This window comes from Bos indicus, chromosome X (assembly GCF_029378745.1).
Source record: "Bos indicus isolate NIAB-ARS_2022 breed Sahiwal x Tharparkar chromosome X, NIAB-ARS_B.indTharparkar_mat_pri_1.0, whole genome shotgun sequence".
NCBI classification, from domain to species: Eukaryota; Metazoa; Chordata; class Mammalia; order Artiodactyla; family Bovidae; genus Bos; species Bos indicus.
In genome coordinates, this window is record NC_091789.1 from 4,172,806 (window position 1) to 4,194,232 (window position 21,427).

General features: G+C 43.6%; 1 protein-coding gene across 1 annotated transcript; it reads right to left on the reverse strand.

Moving 5' to 3' along the window:
• Window positions 1-18,487: 18,487 nt before the first annotated feature.
• Window positions 18,488-20,314, reverse strand: LOC139180941 (rhox homeobox family member 1-like). Its single transcript, XM_070783574.1, has 3 exons — window positions 20,097-20,314; window positions 19,560-19,896; window positions 18,488-18,857 (listed from the first exon to the last, which is right to left on the reverse strand). Exons 1-3 carry the CDS (start codon window positions 20,152-20,154, stop codon window positions 18,782-18,784), a joined length of 471 nt encoding a protein of 156 aa, XP_070639675.1. The 5' UTR covers window positions 20,155-20,314; the 3' UTR covers window positions 18,488-18,781.
• Window positions 20,315-21,427: the final 1,113 nt, after the last annotated feature.

Below are 21,427 nucleotides of genomic sequence, written 5' to 3' on the forward strand. Positions count from 1 at the left end.
TTTGGGATCTAGTTCCCTGACCAGGGATTGAACCCAGGCCCCCTGCATTGGGAGCTCAGAGTCTTAGCCACGAGACTATGAGTGAAGTCCCATACCTTTTAAATTGTCTACAGTTCTTGAATATTCTTTTCTGTTTGTTTTTTTTTTTTAACTCTTTTTTCTCTTTGCTTATCATTTTGGGATATTTCCATTATCATATTGGGATGTTTCTATTGTTTTATATTTTACCTCACTGATTTTTACCTGCCTCATCCAGTCTTTTGATAAACCCATCAAAGATATTTTTCATTTCTGTCACAGTGTTTTTGATTTCTAGCTTTTTCTTTTGATTCTTTCTTAGAGTTTTTATCTCCAGCTTACATTGCTCATCTGTTCTTGTATCTTGTCCACTTTTTTCATTACAACCCTTAGTATATTAATCATAGTTATTTTAAGTTCTAGATTCAATAATTACAAAAATCTCTGCCATAATTTAGTCTGGCTCTGATGCCTGCTTTCTCTCTTTTGAATGTTTCTTTTTATTTTTAGCATGCCTTGTAAATTTTTGTTGAAAGCCAGTCAATGTATTGGATAAAAGAACTGAAGTAGATATATTTTTCTTGTGAGGTTTGTTTGTGTGTGTTTATTTGGCTAGGAATTAGGCTGTGTTTACTGTTAGTGGTAGGTGTCAGAGGCTAAAAATTCCACTAGTATCCTTATTCATCTCCCCTGTCATCTTTGCATTTCCTTAGAGGCTTCTTCTTCTTTTTTTTTTTTAAATTATTTATTTACTATTTGGCTGTGGTGGGATCTTTGATGGATCATGGGGGATCTTTTTATTGTGGTGCTTGGGCTCAATAGTTGTGGCACTCAGGCTTAGCTGCCTTGAGACATGGGGGATCTTAGTTCCCTGACCAGGGATCAAACTTGCATCCCCTGCATTGCAAGGTGGATTCTTAACCACTGGACCACTGGGGAAGTCCCTAGAGGCTTCTTCTTAAACAGAGTCAGAGCTTGCAGTTCTTTCAGCTGTAATCCACTTTTATTATACAGGAGCACTATTGATGTGGTGGTAAGCTTGGGGGCAGGGGAAGCAGTCTGTAGTCCTATGATTGAATCTCAGCCTTTTAGTGAGCCTGTATCCCTGAACTGTGACCTTTACAAGTGCTTCTCAACTTTCACACCCTTCCCTTTAGCAGAGACAAGAAGGCTAGAAGGAGGTTGAATTGGGTATTTCCCTGCCTCCTGGTCAGCTCAGCTCTAGCAAAACCCAAGGATCTAACAGAAGCAGAAGTGATTAAGAAGAGGTGGCAAGAATGCGAAGAAGAACTAGTCAAAAAAGATGTTAATGACTCAGATAAACCACAATGGTGTGGTCATTCTCGTAGAGCCAGACATCCTGAAATGTGAAGTCAAGTATGCTTTAGGAAGCATTACTACAAACAGGGCTAGGTGATGGAATTCCAGCTGAGCTATTTCAAATCCTAAAAGTCAATGCTATTAAAGTGCTTCACTCAATCTTTCAGCTCAAAATCCATCCTACAAGCTAGGCTTCAGCAGTGTATGAACCAAGAACTTCCAGATGTACAAGCTGAATTTAGAAAAGGCAGAAAAATGAGAGATCAAATTGACAACATTCACTGGATCATAGAAACAGCAAGGAGAGTAGAAAAACATCTACTTCTGCTTCCCTGGTGGCTCAGATGGTAAAGAGTCTGCCTGCAGTGTGGGAGACCTGGCTTCAATTCCTGGGTCAGGAAGATCCCCTGGAGAAGGAAATGGCAAACTACTCCAGTATTCTTGCCTGGAAAATCCCATGGATGGAGGATCCTGGCAGTCTTCAGCCCATGGTGTCCCAAAGAGTTGGACATGACTGAGTGACTTCACTTTCACTGCTTCAGTGATCACACTAAAGCCTTTAACTGGGTGGATCATAACAAACTGTGGAAAATTCTTATAGATGGAAATACCAGACCACCTTACTTATCTCCTGAGAAACCTGTATGCAGGTCAAGAAGCAACAGTTAGAATTGGACATGGAACACCTGACTGGTTCAAAATTATGAAAGGAGTATGTCAAGGCTGTATATTGTCACTGTGCTTATTTAACTTATACGCAGAGTACATCATGTGAAATGCTGAGCTGGATGAATCACAAACTGGAATCAAGGTCGCTGGGAGAAATATCAACAACCTTAGATATGCAGGGGCTTCCCTGGTGGCTCAGACAGTAAAGAATTTGCCTGGAGTGTGGAAGACCTGGATTTGATCCCTGGTTTAGGAAGATTCCCTGGAGGAAGGCATGGCAACCCACTCCGGTATTCTTACCTGGACAATCTCCATGGACAGAGGAGCCTGGTGGGCTACAGTCCTTGTGGTCGCAAAGAGTTGGACACAACTGAGGGACTACGCACAGATATGCAGATGACACCACTCTAATGGCAGAAAGTGAAGAGGAACTAAAGAGCCTCTTGATGAGGGTGAAAAGAGGCTCAAAGAGGAGAGTGGAAAAGCTGGCTTAAAACACAACATTCAAAAAACTAAGATCGTGGCATCTGGTCCCACCACTTCATGGCAAATAGATGGGGAAACAATGGAAGCAGTGACACACTTTATTTTCTTTGGCTCCAAAATTACTGCAGATGGTCACTACAGCCATGAAAGATGCTTGCTCCTTGAACGGAAAGCTATGACAAACCTAGACAGCATATTAAAAAGCAAAGACATCACTTTGCCAACAAAGGTCTGTATAGTCTCAAAACTATGGTTTTTACAGTAGTCATGTACAGATGTGAGAGTTGGACCATAAAGAAGTCTGAACACCGAAGAATTGATGCTTTCGAATTGTGGTGCTGGAGAAGACTCTTGAGAGTCCCTTGGACTGCAAGGAGATCAAACCAGTCAATTGTAAAGAAGATCAGTCCTGAATATTCATTGGAAGGACTGATACTGAAGCTGAGACTCCAATACTTTGGCCACATGATGCGAAGAACTGACTCACTGGAAAAGACCCTGAAGCTGGGAAAGACTGAAGGCAGGAGGAGAAGGGGAGGACAGAAGATGAGACGGTTGGATGGCATCACTGACTCGATGGACATGAGTTTGAGCAAGGTCTAGGAGTTGGTCATGGACAGGGAAGCCTGGCATGCTGCAGTCTATGGGGTGGCAAAGAGTCAAACACGACTGAGTGACTGAATGGAACTGAGGCAGTGGAGAAAAAAAGAAAAAAGAGCTCTGGGGACTTCCCTGGTGGTCCAGTGGCTAAGACTCCTCACTCCCAATGCAGGGTGCCTCAGGTTCAACCCCTGTTTGGGGCACTAGAGTCCACATGCCACAACTAAAGATTCCTTCATGCCGCAACTAAGATCAAAGATCCTGCATGCCACAACCAAGACCTGAGGCAGCCAAATAAATAAATTAAAATAAAAAGAGCTGTGTTGCTTGACCTTGTGGTGAGGGCTGTGGAAGCAGATGTAAGGAACTCACGTGCACATGAACCTCCGTCCTGTTTCTCTTTTCTCTTACAAAACCCAGCTGGCCAGAGCCATCTTCTTGTACCCTTCTGATTGCTATCCAGAGGCAGTGCCGAGGTGCCAGCCTGCCTCAATACTCAGCTCCCTAACCCAGATCAGTAGCTCTGGGCCCAGCTGTTGACATAGATTTCTTTTTCCTCTGGAGCTTCCTTTTCCACTTACAATGAAAACACACCCTTTGTTTCATCCTTTGTGTCTTTTGTTCAAGGGAGAGGTGGACAGAGACTTGCTTTTCTTTGGGTCTTACCTATCTCATCTTTCCCCCTAGATCAAGATTCTTGGACCTGAAATAGGAGGACCTTATGCTAAAGAACCTGCAGTTCTCATAACAGCTCTAATTTTGTCTGGGGCCTGTGCTTCAAACAGTCTAGGCATATCAGTTATGTATCCATGTCTGAATGCCACCATGTCAATGTCTGGTGTCCCTTGATTTTGAAAGCGAGAGTATATGTAAGAGGTGTGTTTTGTATGTCTAGAGTCTAAAGTATTGGTATGTTGGGGCTTCCCTGGTGGCTCAGTGGTAAAGAATCTGCCTGCCAATGCAGGGGACATGAAGATCCCACATGCCATGTGCCACAACTATTGAGCCTGTGCTCTAGAGCCCAAGAGTCTCAGGCCTTAGAGCCTGTGCAGAGAAGCCCGTGCATTGCAACTAGAGAGTAGCCCCCACTCCTCGCAACTAGAGAAAGCCCTGCACGGCAGTGAAGACCCAGCACAGCCCAAAATAAATTTATAAATTAATTTTTAAAATAATAAAAGATTGGCATGTAAATATTAGACATTTACCTGCAGACCTACCGTTTGTGTGGTGATGGTGTGGGGTGGGTATGTGGATACAGCTCATTGCAGTTGAAAATTATATTTATACCATCACACCTAATTTCCCTGCCCCATAGCTTCATGCTGATGTCTGAGAAGGAGCAAGTGTGACATTGATCAAGGCAAACCATAAATTATCAATTTCAAAATGAATATTAATTTCCTAGTGATAATTTCGGGGCACTGGCTCAGTGGTAAAGAATCCACCTGCCAAGGCAGGAGACTCAGGTTTGATCCCTGGATTGGGAAGATCCCCCTGGAGAAGGGAAATGGCAACCCACTCCAGTATTCCTGTCTGGGAAACCACGGGACAGAGGAAGGAGCCTGGGGGCTACAGTCCATGGGGTTGCAAAAGAGCCAGACACAACTTAGCGACTAAACAACAACAACAACGACAGTTTCCATGCTGTTATATTAATATTACTTTCCTAAAAAAGCTAATTCAGTGTAAGCTCAGGGCTGGCTCTTGGTCATGCATCATGCTGGTGGTTGGCAGACTTGGCTTTGCAAGGAGATTGCGAGAAATGAGGGCTGTTGTAGTGGAAGCACACTTGGGCTTTTGTGCTGCTGTTGCTGCTGCTGCTGCTGCTAAGTCACTTCAGTCATGTCCGACTCTGTGTGACCCCATAGACGGCAGCCCACCAGGTGCCGTCCTTGGGATTCTCCAGGCAAGAACACTGGAGTGGGTTGCCATTTCCTTCTCCAATGCGTGAAAGCGAAAGTGAAAGTGAAGTCGCTCAGTCGTGTCTGACCCTCAGCGACCCCATGGACTGCAGTCTTCCGTGAGGAGGGTACAAATCGCATCCTTCTCAGGACCTGAAACTGTGGACACCAGGAGGCCAAATGCCTCTGCAGGGGAGGTTGATTACTTTTCCTAGAGGTAAAATGACTTAGTGATCAGGCTTTGGTGGGAGCTTTGAATCTGAATGGGCAGTGGTCATACTGGATGATACAAGGCCCAGCAGACAGCATGGCCACCGAGAGGCTGGCCTTCTCTGGGATGAACTCTGTGCTTTCTTGGGCTGGCCACTCCACTGCTCTGGGCCTGTGTCCCAAATCTGTAAATTGAAGGGTGTGAACTGCTGACCCTTGCAGTGTGGAGACCACCAGGGTTTCTTCCTTTAAGCTGGGTACAGAAAACAAAGGCACTTTGCTTGGAAGAGCCACAGGATCCAATGGGACTGGTTCTCTGTGATTGATTATTACTGAAGGGCTCTGGCAATATTTGTCTCATTTGTCAAATGAAGATATCTTTTTGTTTCAAATGTCTTATTTTATATTGGAGTATAGTTGATTAACAATGTTGTGATAGTTTCAGGTGGACAGCAAAATGAATCGGTTATACCTGAAATGAAGAAATCTCGCGTGAGGGTTACACAAAGGAAAATGAGAATACGCCTGCTGAGAAAAACGACCTGGCTGATACAGGGCAACTAAGCCTGTGCACCACAACTACTGAAGCCCATGAGCTCTAGACCCTGTGCTCCCCAACAAGAGGAGCCGCCACAGTGAGAAGCCTGCACACCACAGCTAGAGAGTAGCCCCCCCTTGACACAACTAGAGCAAAGCTCACAAAGCAAAGAAGACCCAGCAGGGCCAAATCAATACAATTATTAAAAAATTTCTCTTAAAAACAACCCGGCTTTCATTCATGTTGATGTATGACAGAAATCAAACCAATACTGTAAAACAATAATCAATCAATTAAAAATAAATAAATATTAACAAAGAAAAAGAAAACAACCTGGCTGAGGCAAGGATTCCCTCTCATTGGAACACCCTAGTGCTTTGGTTTAACAAAAGGAAGTGTAAGGAAAGTCTCCAATGAATCCCAAAGTGAAAGTAATGTCAGGCAGCATTCTTAGGATGAAGGTTATGTAATGAGGGTTATGTTGTCATAGTAACTGACTCCTGAGGTGTCCGCTCAAGGTTTTCAAAACCCCAGTCCATGTCGTGGGCTACACGAAGTCAAATGAGACCAACTGGGCTTACCAGTCAGGAAATCCAGTGAAGAACTCTATTTTAGCTCCACTTGCAAGATTGCAACATTTCCTAGAGGGATCACGTCAGCACCAAATGATTGCCTGGTAAAACAGTGCTTCCTGTATGTGCTCAGTTGTTGTTCAGTCGTGTCTGACTCTTTGTGACCCCATGGACTGGAGCCTGCCAGGCTCCTCTGTCCATGGGATTCTCCAGGCCAGAATACTGGAATGGGTTGCTATTTCCTTCTCCAGGGCATCTTCCTGACCCAGAGATTGAACCAGCATCTCCTGCGTTGGCAGGCGGATTCTCTACCACTGAGCCACCTGGGAAGCCAGGATGCTGGGGGAGGATACAACCCTTAATCTGTTCTTTGCTGGTGTGTCACTCAGTTTGGTTTAGAACAGTTTATGTGCTCAGAGCTGCCCAATTATAAGCCCAACAGCCTGATCAGAACTCAGGTAAGTATACTTCTATTCTTAAAAAAAATAACACCTCAGAACAAACTCCATTCCCCTTCTTTGTATACATTTAAGGTAACTCTTTATTTAAAAATTCACTTTTCACAGCTGTCTCGAAAGAGACGTATTATTGGATGTGAAACAACCTTAGAACCTTTAGAAAGCAAGATATAAAGTTTTTTAAAGTAATTATTAGATTATTGTAAGATGCTGAAACTACTCCTGTCTTTCTGAGATTGTTTATAACTTTTCAGCCAAAAGTAACCTCAAGAAGGACCAGCGATCTTGAGTAAATCTACTTGATGGTAGACAGTGAAGTGACTTAGCAGCAGCAGCAGCAGCAGTGTTAAAGACCAGAGAGGGCAATGGCAACCCACTCCAGTACTCTTGCCTGGCAATTCGGAGGAGCCTGGTGGGCTGCAGTCCATGGGGTTGCTAGGAGTTGGACACGACTGAGTGACTTCACTTTCACTTTTCACTTTCATGCGTTGGAGAAGGAAATGGCAACCCACTCCAGTGTTCTTGCCTGGAGAATCCCAGGGACGGGGGAGCCTGGTGGGCTGCCGTCTATGGGGTCGCACAGAGTCGGACACGACTGAGCGACTTCACTTTCACTTTCATGCATTGGAGAAGGAAATAGCAACCCACTCCAGTGTTCTTGCCTGGAGAATCCGGGGGACGGGGGAGCCTGGTGGGCTGCCATCTATGGGGTCGCACAGAGTCGGACACGACTGAAGTGATTTAGCAGCAGCAGCAGCAGCAGCAGCAGCAGCAGTGTTAAAGACTGTTTTTACAAATCAGTGTTAATTTCCTTATATTAAAAGAATTAATTTATTTACCTTTGTGGTATTTGAAGTACACATTAAGAGAAATGCTTTTTTGTAGGACTCATTTTAAAAGACCTGTCCATTTTAGACCTTAGACTGAGGGGAAATTACTCTCTGTAGCGATGTTTTGGATATTTCCTCTGCTTCATCTCGCCATCCTGCCTTAATTCTTCTGGAACCAAGAAGAAGTAGAGATGCATTACAAATAGTATATTTGTCTTTTTAAAACCTGTCAGTTATGGAGAAGGGTATCGGCTATTCTTCCAGGTAGTCTGAGTCTTTGCAAGTGTGTCAGACCAGGTATGTGTATTAACTGCAGGATCTGTGCTGAATACTGTCTGACTTCCAGTCTCTGTATGGCAAAGCCACCTGCTCAGCTGTCAACAAAGACTAGCAGGGTTCAGAATTCAGTCTGATAGTGTCCGGTGGCTTTTGTTTGTACAAGATGCTGTAGTTGTATTTTTGAAGTTTGAGGAATCTGATGTTTAAAATGAAGGTCAGCGGTCAATACTCAGAAATGAGAAATTCTGTTTGCAAAAACATCTGGTGAGGATGGCAACGTGCACACACTGGGGCCCAGTTGTTCTTCTCTGCCAACAGAGGCTGGGCCTCAGGGTGCACTCCCCTCCTCTCTGTGTAGAAGGCCCACATCACACACAACCACGGTGCTGATGTCTGACACACAGCCACAAGTGCAAAGGGAGAGAAGAGAGAAGGGAAAGTAGCAGAAGCACAGCCTAAAGCACATGCTTTCCCCCCCAAAACAGAGCCTCTCTTTCCACTGGGAGCATCCAAGCTGTGAAACTGGTCTGGGATGAAGCCTTGTGAGAGGAAATTCCAATGTAATCAAGGCACTTTATCTCAGCAATCACTTCACAGTAGGACCTCAGTGTTCACAATTAAACACATTTAACAGAAACCACCTTAAAGAATTGATGCTTTTGAACTGTCGTGTTGGAGAAGACTCTTGAGAGTCCCTTGGACTGCAAGGAGATCAAACCAGTCAATCCTAAAGGAAATAAGTCCTGAGGATGAGATGGTTGTATGGCAACACTGACTCGATGGACATGAGTTTGAGCAAGCTCTGAGAGCTGGTGATGGACAGGGAAGCCTGGCGTGCTGCAGTCCATGGGGTCGCAAAGAGTCAGACATGACTGAGCGACTAAACTGAACTGAACTGAACAGTAAAGAAGCCTTGCACTGCTCCGAGCCAAGGCTGTACTGAGAACTTAATGCTTTTTAAAAAGTGGGCCTGAGGATGCTACTCGGGAAGCTGCTCTTCTTCCTCTGCACAGCACTAAACCAAAATAATCCATTTTGGTGTTGAATTAGCAGGAATTAAGGTTCTCTCAAGGAAGATAATACATTTGAAGGTGTGATTGCTTTTGAGGAAGGTGCAATATGCCTCACTGTCCTTATGGGGTCTCCTCTGCGTTGCCTTTGAAGCAGCAGAACCATTCCCCCATCTTCTCCCCAGAGAGGACAGTGAACAAATTTGGAGCATTTGGGATGAATGCTCGGCTGCCACCTTCCCATGAATCCCTGTAGTGTAGCCTCTTAGGAAGCTTCCCTTGTGTCCAGCATTGGGCTGAATGTTTAAATTACCATGGGTGGGACTCTACCCTGCCTGGAAATACACTGTTCTCTCACTGGGGACTCATCCCACCCCGTCTTGCATGTGCATGCAATACCAAAGGGTGAGGGTGAGGATGGGATAATGGAAGGTGGAGGGGAAAAAAAAGTATAAGTCAGTATAAACATACCTTGGGTACTTGGAAAACTTTTATCATGCACACAAGCCCACTGCCAATGACTGGGGAATGGCACCTCCTGATAGGAGGCCTCCTTGCCATTCTGTGTGAATGACATTCCCTTAGAAATTCCCATCTGTTCACACTTAACCCCATTTGACACACAAAAACAAAGATGCTGAGAATTCACCTCTTTATTGAAAAATAAAAAAATGTGCCCTACTTTAAAAGGGGGGCACTGACTTTTTGCATTTATTCAACTCATTTAACAGGCATTTGGTGAAGTGCTCTTGGTACTGTGCTGTGCATAATGGGAACCTGGCAGAAAAATACTTCAGAAAAACTGTCATAGAGACCATATCTTAGTCATAAGGGACTACAGCATGGTCGCAGGTGACAGGGGATGATTCTGGGCCAACTTCGGCCTGTTCAGAGGGACACAAGGGCAGAGGAGGCATGGATGGCACAGGCCGCCTGCATGACAGTGGCTCCAGAAGAACCCTTCTCCAATCGGGCTCCAGAACAAGGATGGAATTACAGGGCCCATCTGAGATTATGCCCACAGAGGGCCTGAGGGGGGAGTCATATTTCTGAACATTAACGCCCTCTGACATCTCCTCCCCTTGACCCTCATATTCTTAAACCAAACCTTCAATTAGAGAGGAAAATAGGGATTGGTTTACTATATTGAGCAATTTATGTCATAGTAACCACTCCCCCACACACAACATGTCACTGTTTTTTTTCTTCTTTTATAATTGAGTTTTTATTGGTTGTTTTGAGGATCACGACACAGACATTTCAGTTAGTACACAATTCTTCACATACGTACCCGAAATTGAAAAAATCATGTAATTGTGATTCTTAACAGTTATTCCAGTGATTTTCCAGCTTAAAATTTGGAGCAAATTTTCCTTAACAGGATATCAAGTACCAATTATCTTCAAATATTGATATTCTGTTATATCATACGTCCCACTGATTCACAATTTAATATCATATACACTACATACTCAAACTGTCAATCGTTCACAGCACATTAACCAAGTTACTAGGAAACCTGAACTACCACGACCAAAGATATTATAGAGAGCACAAAATTCTGACCAGGAGAGCCAAGATCAAGGAGTAGTTTGCTGTAGGAAATAATTCTACCAAAACAATATGGGAAGAGAAGTAATTTAAAGTTTTCAAGATATTAAATGCACAACTGACTCCAAATTGCCATTTAGTATGCTTTTGTATTATAAGATATAAAAGCTACCCCCATGTATGGAATGTTAAGCTGACACCCAAGACAATCAAAGCCTCCCATATCCAATATCCCACTATTTTCTGGTTGTACCAAAAAATAAACAATGAGCAAATGTCATGTATGGATGTGAGAGTTGGACTATAAAGAAAGCTGAGCACAAAAGAATTGATGCTTTTGAACTGTGGTGTTGGAGAAGACTCTCGAGAGTCCCTTGGACTGCAGGGAGATCCAACCAGTCCATCCTAAAGGAGATCAGTCCTGGGTGTTCATTGATAGGACTGATTTTGAAGCTGAAACTCCAATACTTTGGCCACCTGATGCAAAGAGCTGACTCATTTGAAAAGACCCTGATGCTGGGAAAGATTGAGGGCAGGATGAGAAGGGGATGACAGAGGATGAGATGGTTGGATGACATCACTGACTCGATGGCATGGGTTTGGGTGGACTCTGAGAGTTCGTGCTGGACAGAGAGGCCTGGCATGCTGCGGTTCATGGGGTCGCAAAGAGTCAGACACGACTGAGCGACTGAACTGAACTGAACTGACTGAAATGATTTCACCTCTTTAAAAAAAAGCATTTACACTTAAAAAATGGGATGAGGTGGGATTTCCTCCTTTTTAAAAAAGTTTCAGAGCTACTAAAAAACTTGCATTTACAAAATAGTTGATAAAAATATTCCTCTGGATTGTACAAGAAGGGACCACCAACCGGACTGGGTGTGCCGCATTAATCAGACTTGGCTTCTTTTTCTGCTTCATCAGAGGTTGGGCTCTCCTCAATTTTAGTCTCCATTTTCTGCAGGTAAGTCTTCTTTAGTCTCTCGGTTGGCCACTTCTACCCTTTGCTCCTCTTTTCCCTTTTGTTTGCATTTTTTTGTCTGAAGATTTATCCTTTCCCGCAGCCTTATTTGGCTTCCGTTTTTGCAGGAGCCGGTTTAGCTGACAACCTCGCCGATCTGCCCCCTCTGCAGAGCTGACCTACCTCTTGGGCATCGTGGTGGCGGGGCAGGTGAGAGCTGGGAGCCTGAGGGCTGCGGCGCGCCAAGAGCCTTCACGAGGCCGAGTAGCCTGACTGCTGCCATTCTTCCCGCTGCCCACTAGGAGAAGCTGTTTCTTTTTCTTTTTTTTTTTGAAAAGCTGTTTCTTTATTGATAAAATATCTTAGGAAAGTTTCCACCACAGCCCCGTTCCCTTCAGTTTACCCTTGGTGAGTGTTAAGTGTCAAGCTTCCCGATAACCAGATGTCTTTTGGCTTCCACTTTTGCTTCCATTTTTGCCTTCCACTTTTTCCTCCCACTCTCAACACTCGTTAGTGGTTTTTCCAGCTCTTAGGTGCTAGTCCAGCTGATGGATCACACGCAGTCCTTTCTGTTAATGCTGTGTCTGGTACAGGATGGAGAAATGTATCTTGACAGTGGATCCTCAGTGGTCCAACATGCAGAGCAGGTAAAACATTGAGGACATGCTTAGTAGAGTTAAGTCACATACTTCATTTGGGCTTTTTTAAAATAGAATTGAAATCAGGTATTTCCCCCAAACATTCTAGATAGAGGATGCCCTTTCCCACAAATTTTACTAAATATAGATAAATATGGTTAGCAAAACTATTCTCTCACTAGCAATTTCATTAATGCCTCAGCTTCCTGAAGTATAAGTGGGAATATTGACAACAATTTCCTCGTAGATTTTGTTTTCAATTAAATGAAGCAGACCATCTAAAACACTGAGGACATTGCTTAGCAGTCTAAGTAACATACTTAATTTTGATTTTTTTTTCAGAAGAATGAGTTGAAATCGAGATTATTCCCCAATAATCAGGACCTACAATGAACTTTCCCACAAAGTTTCCTAAGTGTAGATCTGTACACTCCCCTAAAAGCATCTCTTTCACTTTCTAGTAACTTCATTAATACCTCTGGGCCTCAGTTTCCTCATCTATAAAATGGGAACGTTGATTCCACCTTCTGTGTAGTTTTTCTTTTTAATTAAATGCAGGCAAGCAGGTAAAACAAGACAGACTTTGCTTGGTAGATCTAAGTATCATATCTAATTTTTTTTTTTTTTCTAATAGATGGAGTTGACATTAAGCTTTTTTCACCAACAATCTACAGACAGTGCCATTTCTGCAAATTCTACTGTGTCCATAAATACTCTCACCATAAAGCATCTCTTTCACTTATTAGTAACTTCCTTAATGCCTCTGTGCCTCAGTTTACTCATCTATAAAATGGGAGTGCTCTTTTTCTTTTAATTAAATGAAACAGAGCATATGACACATCCAGAATGTTACTTAGTAGATCTAAGTAAAATACTTCATTTCTTTTTTTAGAAGAGAGAGTTGAAATTGAGTGTTTTTCTCCAACAATCTAGATAGACAATGCCCCTTTCCACAAAGTTTATTGAGTGTAGATAAATAAACTCTCAAAGACATCATCCGTTTCACTTCTTGTAACTTCATTACTACCCCTGTGCCTCGGTTTCCTCATCTGTAAAATGGAAATATTGACAACACCTTCCTTGCAGATTTTCTTTTGAATTACATGAAGCCTAATATGTAAAACACTCACCATTGCTTAGGAGATCTAACTAACATACATAATATTGTTTATTTTTCCTTTAAGAGTGTTAAAATCTTTATTTTTACCCCACAGCCTTGTAGATTTTCTTGGACCTTACTGATTCTTATTTTTCATTAAATGAAACAGAGCATGTAAAATACGCAGAATATGCTTAGTAGAGTTAAGTAACATACTTAATGTTTTAAGAGAATTGAAATTGAGTTTTTTTCCCCCAAAAATCTAACAGACAATGCCCTTATCAACAAAGTGTAATAAGTATAGATAAATAGGCTCACCGATACACCATCTTTCACCTAATTACTTTCTTAAAGCCTCTGTGCTTCAGTTTCCTCATATATAAAATGGGAATGTTGATAACACTTTACTTGTAGATTTTCTTTATGATTAAATGGAGAGGAGCGTGCAAAACAACCAGGACATTGCTTAGAAGATCTAAACAACTCACTTATTTTTTTTTTAATACAGAGAATTGAAATTGGATTTTTTCCCCAACACTCTAGCCAGACAATGCCCTTTCCCACACAGTTTACTAAATAGATAAACACGCCCAACAAAAAGCATGTATTTCCCTAACTAGTAACGACAGTAATGTCTCTGTGTCTCAGTTTCCTCATCTATCAAATGGGAATGTTGATAACACCTTCCTCGTGCATTTTGTTTGTAATTAAATGAAGCAGAGCATGTAAAACACTGAGGGCATGCTTAGTAGAGTTAAGTAACATACTTCATTTGGGCTTTTTTTATAATAGAATTGAAATCAAGTTTTTCCCCCCAAAATTCTAGATAGACGATGCCCTTTCCCACAAAGTTTACTAAATATAGATAAATATGCTTAGCAAAACCATTCTCTCACTTACTAGCAATTTCATTAATGTCTCAGCTTCCTGAAGTATAAATGGGAATATTGACAACAATTTCAGCGTAGATTTTGTTTTCAATTAAATGAAGCAGACCGTTTAAAACACTGAGGACATTGCTTAGGAGTCTAAGAAACATACTTAATTTTTTTTTTTTTTTCAGAAGAATGAGTTGAAATCGAGATTTTTCCCCAATAATCTGGACCGACAATGCACTTTCCCACAAAGTTTCCTAAGCGTAGATCTGTACACTCCCCAAAAAGCATCTCTTTCACTTTCTAGTAACTTCATTAATACCTCTGGGCCTCAGTTTCCTGATCTATAAAATGGGAACGTTGATTCCACCTTCTGTGTAGTTTTTCTTTTTAATTAAATGCAGGCAAGCAGGTAAAACAAGACAGACTTTGCTTGGTAGATCTAAGTATCATACCTAATTTTGTTTTTTTCCTAATAGATGGAGTTGACATTGAGCTTTTTTCACCAAAAATCTACAAGGCTGTGGGTTAAAAATAAAGATTTTAACACTCTTAAAAGAAAAAAAAAAACAATATTATGTATGTTAGTTAGATCTCCTAAGCAATGGTGGGTGTTTTACATGTTAAGCTTCATTTAATTCAGAAAAAAATTTACGAGGAAGGTGTTGTCAATATTCCCATTTTACAGATGAGGAAACTGAGGCACAGGGCAGTAATGAAGTTACAAGAAGTGAAACGGATGATGTCTTTGAGAGTGTATTTATCTACACTCAATCAACTTTGTGGAAAAGGGCATTGTCTATCTAGACTCTTGGAGAAAAACACAATTTCAACTCTCTCTTCTAAAAAAAAGAAATGAAGTATTTTACTTAGATCTACTAAGTAACATCCTGGATGTGTCATATGCTCTGTTTCATTTAATTAAAAAAAAAAAAAGAGCACTCCGATTTTATAGATGAGTAAACTGAGACACAGAGGCATTAAGGAAGTTACTCATAAGTGAAAGAGATGCTCTAGGCTTCCCTGGTGGCTCAGAGGATAATGCATCTGCCTGCAATTCAGGAGACCTGGGTTCGATTCCTGGGTTGTGAAGATCCCCTGGAGAAGGAAATGGCAACCCACTCCAGTATTCTTGCCTGGAGAATCCCACGGACAGAGGAGCCTAGTGGGCTACAGTCCATGGGGTCGCAAAGATTCGGACACGACTGAGTGACTTCACTCACTCACTCACTCATGGTGAGTGTATTTATGGACACAGTAAAATTTGCAGACACGGCACTGTCTGTAGATTGTTGGTGAAAAAAGCTCAATGTCAACTCCATCTATTAGAAAAAAAACAAAATTAGGTATGATACTTAGATCTACCAAGCAAAGTCTGTCTTGTTTTACCTGCTTGCCTGCATTTAATTAAAAAGAAAAACTACACAGAAGGTGGAATCAACGTTCCCATTTTATAGATGAGGAAACTGAGGCCCAGAGGTATTAATGAAGTTACTAGAAAGTGAAAGAGATGCTTTTTGGGGAGTGTACAGATCTACGCTTAGGAAACTTTGTGGGAAAGTGCATTGTCGGTCCAGATTATTGGGGAAAAGTCTGGATTTCAACTCATTCTTCAAAAAAAAAAAAAAAAAAAACCAAAATTAAGTATGTTACTTAGACTGCTAAGCAATGTCCTTGTTGTTTTAGACGGTCTGCTTCATTTAATTGAAAACAAAATCTATGAGGAAATTGTTGTCAATATTCCCATTTATACTTCAGGAAGCTGAGGCATTAATCAGGGATAGAGTCACCCTTGGTGTGGGGGAAGCTGAGCATATTACAAGTTCCTTTTACTTGTAAAAGAATGAAACTGGAACACTTTCTAAAACCATACACGAAAATAAACTCACAATGGATTAAATATCTAAGTGTAAGACCAGAAACTATAAAACTCCTAGAGGAAAACATAGGCAAAACAGTCTCTGACATAAATCACAGCAGGATCCTCTATGACCCACCTTCCAGAGTAATGGAAATAAAAGCAAAAATAAACAAATGGGACCAAATTAAACTTAAAAGCTTTTGCACAATGAAGGAAACTATAAGCAAGGTGACAAGACAGCCTTCAGAATGGGAGAAAATAATAGCAAACGAAACAACTGACAAAGAATTAATCTCAAAAATATACAAGCAGCTCCTGCAGCTCAATTCCAGAAAAATAAATAACCCAATCAAAAAATGGGCCAAAGAACTAAAAAGACATTTCTCCAAAGAAGACATATAGATGGCTAACAAACACATGAGAAGATGCTCAACATCACTCATTATCAGAGAAATGCAAATCAAAACCACTATGAGGTACCATTTCACGCCAGCCAGTCAGAATGGCTGCTATCCAAAAGTCTACAAGCAAAAAATGCTGGAGAGGGTGTGGAGAAAAAAGAATACTCCTACACTGTTGGTGGGAATGAAAAGTAGTATAGCCACTATGGAGAACAGGGTGGAAATTCCTTAAAAAACTGGAAATAGAACTGCCATATGACTCAGCAATCCCACTGCTGGGCATACACACTGAGGAAACCAGAAGGGAAAGAGACACGTGTACCCCAATGTTCATTGCAGCACTGTTTATAATAGCCAGGACATGGAAGCAACCTAGATGTCCACAGCAGATGAATGGATAAGAAAGCTGTGGTACATATACACAATGGAGTATTACTCAGCCATTAAAAAGAATACATTTGAATCAGTTCTAATGAGGTGGATGAAACTGGAGCCTATTATACAGAGTGAAGTAAGTCAGAAAGAAAAACACGAATTCAGTATACTAACGCATATATATGGAATTTAGAAAGATGGTAACGATGACCCTATATGCGAGACAGCAAAAGAGACACAGATGTAAAGAACAGTCTTTTGGACTCTGTGGGAGAAGGAGAGGGTGGGATGATTTGAGAGGGTAGCATTGAAACGTGTATACTATCATATGTGAAGTGGATCGCTGGTCCAGATTTGATGCGTGAGATAGGGTGCTCAGGGCTGGTGCACTGGGAGGACCCTGGGGGATGGGATGGGAAGGGAGGTGGAAGGGGGGTTCTGGATGTGAAACACATGTATGCCCGTGACTGATTCGTGTTGATGTATGGCAAAAACCACTACAATATTGTAAAGTAATTAGCCTCCAATTACAATTTTTTTTAAAAAAGGAAAAAAAAATTAAAAAAAAAAAGTTCCTTCCGTCTGAAGGAGATATTCAGTATGAGCAAGTTGGATTTTTAAACAGGTTTCCCTCAAGACAAGGCAGGCCTGATTATGGAGGGCCCAGGGGGCTTGTGGCTTGTCTTACTGGCACATAAGAATTGCTGACACCCTGGACACTGCCTTGATATTTCAGCCTACAGAGGTGAGGAAAATTTAGCTTACCTGGGTCCAAGTTCACTGTAAGTCACCACCACCAGTCCAGCAGCCTGTATCCATCACTGCACTCACATAGGCACCATGAAGCAAAGCTAATAAACTCATTTGGGATTTTTGGATAAATACTCTCTTAATACAGCCTATGGTTTTCTACAGTCTCAAATGGTAATCTCGTGACCTACAAATCAGTCATCGCTGCCTGAGCAAACAAAAAGTATTTCATGTGAACAGAGGTAAAGAATCTGGCCTGAACTGAATGCTTCCCCCTCCCCAAAAAAGATTCCACAAAACCCACCTCTTTAAAACAATACCATCAAAAATATATCTTTTGATGTTAGAAAGTCCTCAAGAGGATATTCACTCATAAAGTTCAATTTGAGCCCCATCCACCAGGTGTATGGTTTGACTGTATGCAATTCTCTTAAACTCTTCACTCTTAGCTCAGTGCCACTTTATTCAAAATTGTTTCAATTTTTAGACAAATTTCCAGTTTGTACATCTTGCTCCTACCCTCCACCTTAATGTCGCTATTTTAGCAATGATTTCAGGCTGACAGCATAGCATACCAAACATTAAGTGGTAGGGCTAGGACTTCCCTGGTGCTCCAGTGGCTAAGACTCCCCACTCCCAATGCTGGGACCTGGCTTCAATCCCTGGTTAGGGAACTAGATCCCACATACCCCCAGCTAAGACCTGGTGCAACCAAGTAAGTATTTTTTAAAAAGATGTAGGGCTGTCGCTTTCTACACTGCTTTACTGAAGACTAAAAACAATGGCAGGAGTGCCCTGCACTTGGACTTTTAAGCTGTCTCCCCATATCAGTCTCAGCCTAACTAAACAGACACTTACTCACAGAGTGTATATGAAGTACTCCCTAACTCCAGTGCCTGAATATTTATAAATTCACTCATTTAGCTAAGAACTTTTTGGTATTTTAAGTAATAGAGTTGAACCCTCTCATAACCTAGATCCTTAATGCATTAATGTGCACTTCCCAGATCAGACCCAGCCCCAACATGACTCCACAAAGTGCTCAATAAAGGATACCAGGAATAAAAGGATAAATAATAAAAGGATATCAGTTCAATAAAGAAAATTGAATTTTATTATGTTTAATTTTTCACAGGAAATAGGAACAACAGTGATTTCCTTTTCTTGCTCTTTTAGGAAATCACAAAATTACTTCTGATAATTGGCAATTTCCATAAACTGGTGTTTACTTATCCCATTTCCACTTGCCAAAGCCCCCAAAGATCAAAACTAATTTGCTAAACATGGAAAAGGCATCAAAAAAAGAGAAAACAAACAAACTTTAGAATGTCTAGGACGAAAGTGTCCAAGACTTGAAGCAGGTTTTATAATTCCTGCCCTCACAAATTGTTGTTTTCAGGCTTGCTGAACTGCACTTTGATTTCGCTCCCATCGATTGGAATCACAAGCTCCTTCCTAGGGGGAGAAAATGGCAAATATTCAGTATTTGGAGTTGTGGACAGAATTAGATAAACGATGTACATTTTATGTTTGTTTTAAAATGTGTATTCTCCCAAACGCCCAGGGAACATACTTTTGTAATACCCAGTTCCAGGCTCTCTTTAGGGAGAATTTTCCTTTGTGCGCAAAATTTATGGGAGCGCTGAAAAACTCAGTATTCAATATTAAGCGTTTTTAATGCACTATTTAAGAATCAAGATTAAATGCACAGAGACTTCCCTGGTGGTCCAGTGGCTAAGACATCTCGCTCCCCAGGCAGGGGGCGCAGTTCAATCCCTGGTCAGGGAGCTAGATCCCAGGTGCAACCAAATAAATATTTAAAGACTAAACGCGCAAAATTGCACGACCACCAAATTATCTAAAATTTTAAATAAAGGCAAGATTCAATCCTGTACTTGCACAACCGGGTCTCACTCGCCTCCCACTGACCTAAACCCCGATCCAATGAAACGTTATTCACCGAAACCTACGTTTCCGGAGTTAATTCACTCACTCACCGCACCGCCCCAACCTGAGAGCCCAAGGGCCGGCAGCCTCCAAGGGCTTCGAGCCCCCCACCGAGTTCGGGCTCTGGGGGAAGGGACAGCGCCAAAGGCGTCGGAAGAAGAGCCCTAACGTCCCAGAACATTTTGGGCGCCTCCAGAGCAAGCCACTTACCGAGCGAATACATTGGGGTACTGGCTGCGCTGGAAAACGCTCTCCAGCTCCTTCAGTTGCAGCCGGCGGAACGAGCATCGGTGGAAGCGTGGCTGCCTGTCCGAGGGCTGCGGATCCTCCGCGTCCGCCAGCATCGGCTCCTGTGGAAACTCCTCCTCTTCGCCGCCGCTGCCCTTCTGGATCTCGTAGACCATGGGGTCGGGAGCTCCCGCCCCAACCTGGTCCTGTTCTCCTGCTGCTGCTTCCGCTGCCGCCGCTCCCGGCTCAGGTTCTGATCCCAACTCCTCCTCGACGGCGGCACTTGTTGCAATGCCCGAGACCTCGGTGGGCTTCGTATCTGGAAAGGAAAAAGACAAGAAGTCTGGGCGTCGGAGCGCCGAGTGTGCGGGGCGGCGGGAGGCGCAGGCCCGCGACCCGAGAGGCGACGGCGACCGCGCCGCGACCGCGCCGCAGTCGCGTCCCGTTCACTCGCCTCTCCCAGGGAAAGGGCCTTTCCCTCGAGCTCGCCAGAGGACCTATCCCGCTCCGGGCACTGACCGGGTTCTTCCTGGAGCTCGTCGACTCCTTCGTGCGGGCGTCCGGGCTCACGGTCCATGTCGCTAGCGCTGTTCAACCAGCTGTGCGCCTCGGCCGACTCTACGCTGTTGACGGCGGCGATCCAGAGGTCTGGTTCGCTGCGTTAGGAGTTTGTAGCTTCTCTGCGGCCGTTGACGCCCACGGCCACGCGCTAGCTATTCGGCGTCGGCTACGTGACTCCCCAGTAGCGGCGCGTGCGGTGGGCGTAGCCGTTGGGGCGTGCACGTGGACAGGGCGTGGTCATAGAGTAGAGGGATGCGGGTGGGGAGAGTCCTGGCAGGGGGCGAGGGGGTGGGGGCGCGCCAGCTCCCACTTGTGGCTGAGCTGAATACTACCAGCTCCTGCCTTGGGTCGGTCCTGAACTAAGGGCTTCTCCTGATTGCGCGAGCTGACTTGGGACGGGGGAGGGGGCAGGGAATGAGACCTCAATGAGGCGTCCCGGGAGCCGGGGAGAAATGTTGGGAGAACGTCTCTCCGCCTGGCCCTCGATGGGCTCAGGCTTGTTGCCATTAGTTCCTCCCCAACCCCCCGGCCCCCGGAGCGGGAGACGCAGAGATGAGACTGGAGAAACCGTGGGGCCCCAGCAACCCCAGCCGGCTGAGACGACAGTCGTCCCCCCTTGTCGCGTGGGCTCTGAGCGCGACTCCCCTCTGAGAAGTCGGTAATTAATGGATGGGACTGTGATTCTGTTCCATTAATGGATGGGACTGTGATTCTGTTCCATTCGCTCTCAAGGTCCACGAAACAGGCTAGTGATTCAGACGGAAAGATTAGGCGCGAGACTACTTGCTGGGTTTTTGCAATAAAGCGCTGAAAGCAGAGCCCGTCTCGTTGCCTCGGGGGTACTGGGGGCAGGAACTTGGGGCTGTATTTGCACACAGTGTGCTCGGATGCCTGCTGCGATAAATCCAGCCTGTTCCTTGAAAATACACCAAGTAATCGAAAGTTGGACTAACCTACGTCAGAGGGCAAGTGTAGAACACTGCACGTGGCCATTGCTTTGACCCTGGACGCGATTGTGGAGGATACGGCATCTGCTTTGCTATGCTCCGCTACCGCGTTTGGGGCTGCCGGCCCTCTGCAAAAGTGCACGGGTTTCTTATGCTGGGCGCCGTGTGGACTGGGTTGTTGTTGTTTGGTAGCTGAGTCGTGTCCGACTCTTTGCGACCCCATGGACTGTAGCCTGCCAGACTCGTCTGTCCATGGGATTCTCCAGGCAAGAATACTGGCGTGGGTTGCCATTCCCTTCTCCGGGGGATCTTCCCGACCCAGGGATGGAATCTGCATCTCCT

Coding starts and splice junctions, on each gene's coding strand:
- LOC139180941 (XM_070783574.1), bottom strand. CDS start 20,154: ATGGACCGTGAGCCCGGACGCCCGCACGAAGGAGTCGACGAGCTCCAG. Junction 19,897..20,096: donor CGAGCTCCAGGAAGAACCCG/GTCAGTGCCCGG, acceptor TTTCCTTTCCAG/ATACGAAGCCCACCGAGGTC. Junction 18,858..19,559: donor TACCCCAATGTATTCGCTCG/GTAAGTGGCTTG, acceptor TTCTCCCCCTAG/GAAGGAGCTTGTGATTCCAA.